Raw genomic sequence first — 8,612 nt, 5'->3', positions numbered from 1 at the left:
CAATAAACCCCAACCACCCCTTGGATATAAATCTTCACCAGCTCAATCCAATTGGAGCACAATAATTACCCACTAAACCACCAGGTGCCAAAATTTGGTTATATGGTTAACACCCAGCGTAGTAAATAGTTTCCTGGTGTACGTGAAACCATTTAGCTTGTCACTCAGTGCAGTTACCCACAGGCAGAAGAAAGAGGAAAGAATGAAGGAATGAAAGACAAAAGAGGGAGTGTAACATCACCCGCAGGCAGAAGGACTAGGAGAAAATGAAGGAAAGAAAGATAGAGGAAGATGGAAGGAAAGAAGCATGGAGGAGAGAAAAGGGCAGACACCCAAGAGCAGCACTACATTGAGTGAGTGGATGGTGAGTGCCCCCACCTACCACATAAGAAAAAAAAAGAAGAAAAATCTTCAAACATGTCAATACTCATCCACAAGGTGCAACATGATCCAAATACAAATGACAGAACTCCAGTATATCCTCATACAGAGTCAGGCATCAGAGTCCATGAATTATATAAGGGTATGGTATCATCTGCTGGTACGTGGGAGGAGAAAAGCCTCAGGGAATGAGGCTATGCTGGAAATCAATAGAGGTGGGGTGGAGGGTAATGGAGATAACTCAACAGAACTTTGGGGGAGGAGGGGTATTGGAATCTGAGTAGCCAGCTTTCTACTGAGTATCAATGAACTCACTCAACATGAATACAAACAAAAATAGTACACAAAATATCCACTTCAGTTTTATTATTTAATGTCAAGCTCAGGTTGCACAACTATGGCAGCAAGGGGCTATGTTTTTGATGATGGTAGACCACACATGGAAGTGCAACATTTCTTACTACATGCTGTGAAATATCACTAGGATTTTCAGTCAGGTACTTAAGGTTTGTAACTTTACTTCTAAGGTTAATAATTTATCTACAAAGTTGAAAAAAAGCAACATGTTGTAAACAAACAGAATATAACAATACCTAGGTTCTTTTACCAACCCTTCACTCATCCCAGAAGTCCTCATCATCATTGGGCAGTACAGGAATGGGTCCGCCCAGCTGCACACTTGTTTCATTCTTGTTCCAGCTTAGACTCTGGCCCTGGAGAGAGAATTCATTATTATGAAGATGGGTAACTACTGGAAGGATGTGAGTGTGTTGGAATGAGTGTGGGAAATTGGGAAAATGTAAGGAACAAAAATGGGACAATGCTAATACAATACTGTACACTGAAGTGAAATATAGAGCAGATCAACAGACTATTTTTAAAAACTAATAAGATGGACAGAAGCAGTGTAACATTTAAATTCAATCACAAAGTTTAGTACTTGTAGCTTACACTGACAGACACAAGCTAGTGCTACTATAAACCCAAAAGTATAACAATACTAGTCAAACAAAGTTTGAGATGTTTAACAAACTACAGTCGAATGCATGTCTATCTATCTATCTATTGCCAGACGCCTCAATACCGTTCAGGGTGGCCACAAACAAATCGCCTCCACATTGCCCTGTCTCCCGCCATTTCACTGCCCCGCTCCCAACTCACCCCCCCCCCTCTCTCATATACCTCTCCACCTCATCCTCGGCCTCCCCCTCTCTCTTCCCCCCTCCACCTCACTCACATACACTCTCTTCGTCAGTCTTTCACCCTCCATCCTCTCCACATAGCCAAACCACCTCAGTGTATTCCTCATAACGCTTCCTATCACATCCACATCCACACCACAATGCTCCTTTATATTCTCATTTGTCAGCCTGTCTCTCCATGTGACTCCACAGGCTCCTCTTAAATAACTCATTTCCACTGCTCTCACTCTTGACTTGTGTCCTTCCAGCAATGTCCATGCTTCACTTCCATACGTTAGAGCTGGTATCACAATACTGTCAAGTAGTAACTTTTTCACTTCCATGCTCACTTCCCTGCTTCGTATCACTGCTTTCAAGGAACCAGCAACCTTTCTTCCCTGCTGTATCCTTTCAAGCACTTCACCCTCCAAGCCTCCATTCTTAATCATCACACTACCTAAGTACTTAAACGTCCTCACATTTTCCAATTCCTAACCATCCAACCTCACTGTACATTCACTGACTTCACCTCTCTCAAAGACCATCACTTTACTCTTCCCTACATTCACCTTTAGATTCCGTTTCTTACACTCTCCCAAACTCATCCACCAAGCCTTGCAGCTCTCCTTTGTCTTCACTCAACAACACAGTATCATCTGCAAACAACAGTACAAGGAGTTTCCATACACTACCCTCTCTCACCAGGGCCACTCCAACATCCACTACCCTACCTTGTATCTTTTATTGCCCCATCCATGTACAGATTGAACAACCATGGAGACATGACACATCCCTGCTTCAACCCAACATTCAAAGAGAAAAATTCACTCAGTTCACCATCCACACGCACTGCAGCTTAAGCACCACCATACATACTCTTCACAGCATTCAACAACTTCCCATCTACTCCATATATTCTTAATACTTCCCACAATCCTTGTCTATCCACCCTGTCATATGCTTTCTCCAAATCCATGAAAGCCACATACAACTTCTTTCCCTTCTCTAGAAACTTTTCCACTAAAGATCTAAGAATAAATATCTGATCTACACAACCTCTTCCCTTCCTAAAGCCTCCCTGTTCTTCTCCAACTAATTCCTCTGTTCTTTCTCTAACTCAGTCAATAAGTATCCTACCATACACTTTTCCTATTATACTAAGAAGACAGATGCCCTTATGATTACCACACACTTCTTTTTCCCCTTTTCCTTTATACAAGGGAATAATTATACCTGACTTCCAATCCTCCGGGACTCTATCTTCCTCCCAGGCCAATCTGCACATTTTCCACATCCATTCTACTAATATCTCTCCCCCATACTTCAGCATTTCACCACACACTCCATCAATTCCTGGGGCTTTCCCCGATTTCACTTTCTTCATTGCTTCCACAACTTCTATCCTACTGATTTCTTCCTGCCTTCTCACCTCCCTCTTCCTCCCAGCCATTCCCCAGCCACTTATACGCACATTACTTCCATCCTCTATGTTCAGCAATTCCTTAAAGTGTTCTCTCCATCTGCTCACTTTTTCTCCCTTCTCCACTAGTAATCTACCATTTTTATCTTTCACTCCCCTGCTAACTTCACTTCCACCCTGTCTTACAAAAATCTTTTCACCTCTTTCTAAAACATTTTCTTACAGTCCCTCCACTTTACACTCAAGTTCCTTCCAAATTCCTCATCCACTCTCTTCTTACTCTCTCTTACTGATCTTTTCACCTCTCTCTTTCTTTCTACATATAACTCTCTCTTCTGCCTCTCAACGTCTTCCACGCCCCTATTTCTCATCCATTGATTGTATGCTTTCTTCTTTTGTGCCACAGCCTGTCTCACCTCTTCATTCCACCACGCTGTTCCTTGCACACCCCTCCGTCTTCTCTTCATCCCACACACCACATCACATGCTGCACGTATTTCTTCTGTAAATATCCTGCACACACCATCCACGTCCCCCATCTGCTCCAATTCATATTTGCCCAATCGTTCCTCCACTTCTCACTTATACTCTGCCTTTTTTCATCCTATTGTAACATTTCCACTCTCCTTACAAATACTCCTTCTTCCCATCCCTCCCTTCTTCTGTTTCTCCATCCTAATTGGACCTTGATTCTGGCCACCACCAAGTAGTGGTCAGAAAGTCCACTCCCCCAACCTCTATAAGCTCTTGCCACATCCACCCATCTCCTGCTAAATGCCTCAACTACTTCCTCCACTCTACCCCTCAAACTTCCCACATTCCACAATGCCACACTGATCCCCTTGGGTGAACATGAATTCATTTTCATACTCATTATTAGTTTTATGTCTGTTTTCAATGCAGCATGGGCCAGACAGGTTCACCCAATAGCAATACATAGGAAAGTACTGACAAACAGACCAAGTTTTATTGTTGCTGATCAACCTCAGTATGTCTGGCCAGGCAAACCCACCAATAGCCAGGCACGCTTGGTTCCTGGGTGGATGTCATGTTTGCATCTCTCCACCCAGTTAACAAGGGATCCAAAGTGGACTCCACCCCGTCATCTAGTTATATGGTTACCACTCAGCATTGTAGAAAAAGTAAAATATCAAAACTCTGATCTTACTGTCCCTCTGATGTCTACTGAAGAAAATTTCCCACTGCCATGGTATGTCTGAGGACACATGCTGCCCTCTGCAGCAGACATCAGCCAATCAGGCACTTCCTGTCCAGCCTGAAAAAACAAAACCAGGTTTACCTTATGCTGAAACCAAGCAAGCAACTATCACACCCCAGTAGTGTACTGGATATCTGACATCATCATCATTTAATCCTGTGTTGCCCCACAAGGAGTGTAGAAAAATAGGGCTAGGCAAGTTGGTCCTCACATTTAAGATGAGTATGACCAGCATCACTCATCCCTGAGTGGCATTATGTGAGCAATAAAGTCCAACCACCCCTTGGATATGAACCTGCATAGGTTCAAGCCGATTGGAGTGCCTTAATTACCCACTAAACCACCAAGCTCCATAATTAGGTTATGTGGTTACCACCTAGCATAGTAAATGGTTTCCTGGTGTACAGGAAACCAATTGGCTTGTCACTCAGTGTACAGTCCCCCATAGGCAGAAGGAAGAGTACAAAGGAGTACAAAGGAAACCAAACAACAGCAGACTTTATGGTCCTTTCGAGACTGTTTGTTGCAGAGCAGACTATGACTATAAGCTCTAACTCTACATGCTGATGGATACGGATAGTAAAGCAAGAAGGCTTCACCCACCTCCAAACCCTGCAGTTAAAACTGGCAAGAAAAAGTGAGAAAACCACCATGCAGCATGGAAAACCTGACATGGAAATTTCATAGGAAAGACTGAAAAGGAAAAGCTACATTCTATAATACATTATCTATAAGCTACCGGTATGAATAACCTGAAAGAGAAAGTAGTGAAGTACAATGAATAATCAGATAAATAAATAACTAATGCAGGTCACTATGTACAGGTACGTAAAGTTGACGAATCGTCTGCGGACACAGTGTGGATATTCAGGGGTGGTGTGGCAGCCTTCCCTGACTGCAGTCAATCAGGCCCCAGCTTCATTCATTCCACTGAGACTAGGAACTTTCCCATGCGGGACAAGCAAACAAGTCACCTCCTGAAGCAGTGACCCCTGGTACATTAAAAAAATCCCGATGGTGGCCACGTAACTAACAGGAACCCTAAGTGATCCACAGCCCATCACAGGTCGAAAGTATGAGTAGTGACCGTTAACTCAGGGCTATCTGTGCACATCCTCGTCTATGCCTATACTATATTTCCATTTAATAAATTGATCCAGGCTCTAAAAAACTAAACTAAAATAAAATAGAAAATTATACATGCACAAGTGTTTTATTCAGGAGTAAACGTATTAAACTGGGGGTTAGACGACAAATACTTATCCAGGCGACCTTTAAAGGTTTGTACGTAATACATTTTATTACACTGGAGGGCAATTTATTCCATATATTTACAACTCTGTTGAAGAAGAAATTATTAGCTTCATGCGACTGGAATCATTTGCCAATTATTTTATGCCCATTGCCCCTAGTGTAATTCGAGTGATCAACTGTGAAGTATTTATCGAGAGCCATGTTATCATGTCCTCTGAATATCTTGAATACTTGAATTAAATCTCGTATCCTCCGTTTTGTTAAAATAAAGAGATTCAGGGCTTCTAAACGTTCCTCGTACGGTTTATTTCTCAATCTAGGTATCATCTTAGTCATCCTTCGCTGCACTCTTCCAAGCTTTTCCATATCCTTTTTATAATACGGTGACCAAAACTGAATGCAATATTCCAAGTGCGGGCGTACTAAGGAATTATACAAAGTGAGAACGATATTATCGGATTTATGTTCAAATGCTCTGCATATGAATCCAATCAAGTTAATGGCTTTTTTCACTGATTCTGTACATTGTTTGCTTGGTTTCAAATCATTTGTTATTATAACTCCTAAGTCTTTTTCATGGTTTACCCTATCAAGTTAGACATTATTCATGCTATAACTTGCTCTTACATTTTTACAGCCAATGTTTAACACTTTGCATTTATTAACATTGAAATCCATTTGCCAGACTTGGGCCCAGATAAACAGTTGATCAAGATCTCTCTGAATTGCCTGTCTTTGTAGTTCTGTATCTGCTCTGTTACCTATTTTAGTATCATCAGCAAATTTTGAAATCTTACAACATAATCCTTCATCAATATCATTTACATATATTAAGAAAAGAATAGGACCTAACACTGGGTGCTGCGGCACTCCACTTGTAACGTTTATCCAGTCTGACTCTTTTCCATTTATTACAACTCTTTGCTTTCGTCTGGTGAGCCAATCTTCTACCCACTCGAGAACACTGCCGCTGAAACCATGTGCCTTTAGCTTCTGAAGGAGTCTTTTGTGTGGAACTTTGTCAAAAGCCTTTTGAAAATCGAGGTAGACCACATCAACAGATTTAGTCTCGTCATATATGTTCAGTATATCATTGAAAAAGTCCAACAGATTCGTGAGGAAGAAGCAATTATTACGAAAACCATGTTGTGAATCTTTTGAGATTGTTTCTAAGTGTTTTACAAACTTGTCTCCAATAATAGTTTCAAGCAATTTGCAAACCACTGATGTTAAACTAACTGGGCGGTAGTTTTCTGGTTGGGCTCTGTTGCCCTTTTTGAATATTGGGATTACGTTAGCAAGCTTTCATTCAAATGGCACCTTACTGCTCTTAAGTGATAAGTTAAAAAGTTCAGCTAAAGTCTTTGATATTTCATTCTGTAGTTCCTTCAATACACGTGGCGATATATTGTCCGGTCCTGGTGCTTTATTCTCTTTTAATTTGTTTATTGCAAGAATGAAGGAAAGACAGAAGAGGGAGTGTAAAGTCACCTGTAGGCAGAAGGAAGATGAAAGAATGAAGGAAACAAAGACAAGAGAGGGAGGAAGGGAGGAAGGAAGGAAGAAAGGAAGGGAGGAAAGGGCAGACACCCAAAGCAGCACTACATTGAGTGAGTGGATGGCAAGCACCCCCGCCTACCAATAAAGACGTTTAGTAGGCAATGATTCTTTACACTACTGCAAAAATATTTAAATAGATGAATAGATTAGATGATGAATGAACAGAAAAATAAATCATAACAATTATAATAATAATTTAAGTAAATAAATAAATGGAAGTGCAACATAAAACAGGGGCTTTTTTTTTTTTTTTTTTAACCTCCTTAAATTAACTTTACTTGCCTCACTGAGAATCTTGACAAGATCCTTGGCAAGCGGAGCATCTGAGTCTGGGTCAAAAAATGAAAGCGCCCTACCCAAGTTGCCAACACGACCTGTACGTCCAATACGGTGAACATATTCGTCCACACTCTGAGGCAGGTCAAAGTTGATCACACACGTCACGCCTGGGATGTCTGGCAAGTAGTCACACACAAATATTGGTACACTGCTAAAAATTTATATCAATACAGTATGGTTCATATTTCAGCACAATTTAATCTCACTTTGTCTTATCTAATCTACGATCTCTCTCTCTCTTTCACGCATGCATGCGCGCGCACACATCAACATTGAAGCACTTCTTGACAATCAATAACTAGGCAGTGAGAAATGACTTCTCAAACCCAGTGGTCTTCATAACTCACCACATTTTCATATTAATAAGTCATAATAATAATTATAATAATAATGATCATCATCAATATAAGTCTTTCATTTCTCAAAAGCACCAGTTCTTCCAAAAGAATTCTGTAGTGCTCAAAACAAGTCTACACCTTTACAGGAAATGTGAAATGTGACATTATTTTTATGCAATAAAAACTCCACTGGGAGTGCAATGACATATTTGTCTGCAACTGTACACAGGGAGGAATTAAAACCAGAAAAGCATAGGTTAAATTTTAGCACAATCTAACCTCACCCCACCTTAAGGTGGAGAAAAATGGTCAGAAGGATGACAATGAAATCACATATGCAAGTAAATTTACACATGAATTTTGTCTTTTTGCAGCTTGCTCAGTAGGAGAAAAAGACAGTGCTATGACTCTACGGCCTTGCCATACTACTACTTAGTGACTAACATTATGTTCTATTTTTAATCTCACTACAATTAAGAAGTCCAGGAGATGAAAATTTTAGATCAAGTTACAATGAAAAAAGTATACCAGTACTCTAATAAGCAGATAAGCAAACAAATCATGCACAAACCAAGGCCTCGAGCAGCAACAGATGTAGCCACAAGGATATTGTAGATGCCAGCCTTAAAACCTGCCAGTGCCTCTTCCCTCTGGCGCTGGAACCGGTCGCCATGGATGGTGATCACATTGAAACCCTGAGTCACCAAGTACGCCCCTAGGAAGTCTGCTTGTTTCTTCATTGCCACAAAAACGAGTGTCTTTTCATCTAAGTAAAGAAAAAACTAATAATATATTAGTAATCCAAAGTGCCACTAAATATGTCCCAAAGCTGTCTACTTGTCTTTCCATCATCACAAAAACAAGTGTCGTTTCAAAAATAAAAATATATTAATGTTTCAATGAGTCACTGAGTAAGTTCC

At 40.7% G+C, this 8,612-nt stretch overlaps 1 protein-coding gene across 1 annotated transcript in view; it reads right to left on the bottom strand.

Moving 5' to 3' along the window:
* Window positions 1–995: 995 nt before the first annotated feature.
* Window positions 996–8,612, bottom strand: part of LOC145414685 (putative ATP-dependent RNA helicase vasa-like) — a 66,257-nt gene continuing 58,640 nt past the window's right edge. The window contains exons 12-15 of the mRNA XM_080284203.1: window positions 8,264–8,458; window positions 7,289–7,470; window positions 4,151–4,249; window positions 996–1,094 (exon numbers count right to left, since the gene is read on the bottom strand). Of these exons, the coding sequence (XP_080140329.1) occupies window positions 996–1,094; window positions 4,151–4,249; window positions 7,289–7,470; window positions 8,264–8,458 (575 nt within the window). The remainder of the gene's footprint in view (window positions 1,095–4,150; window positions 4,250–7,288; window positions 7,471–8,263; window positions 8,459–8,612) is intronic.

Source organism: Coenobita brevimanus, chromosome 100 (assembly GCF_032717465.1).
Source record: "Coenobita brevimanus isolate Jiangsu-jjx chromosome 100, ASM3271746v2, whole genome shotgun sequence".
In the NCBI taxonomy this organism is placed as follows: Eukaryota; Metazoa; Arthropoda; class Malacostraca; order Decapoda; family Coenobitidae; genus Coenobita; species Coenobita brevimanus.
The sequence above is the reverse complement of the archived record's forward strand: the minus strand, read 5'-3'. Positions and strand labels throughout refer to the sequence as shown.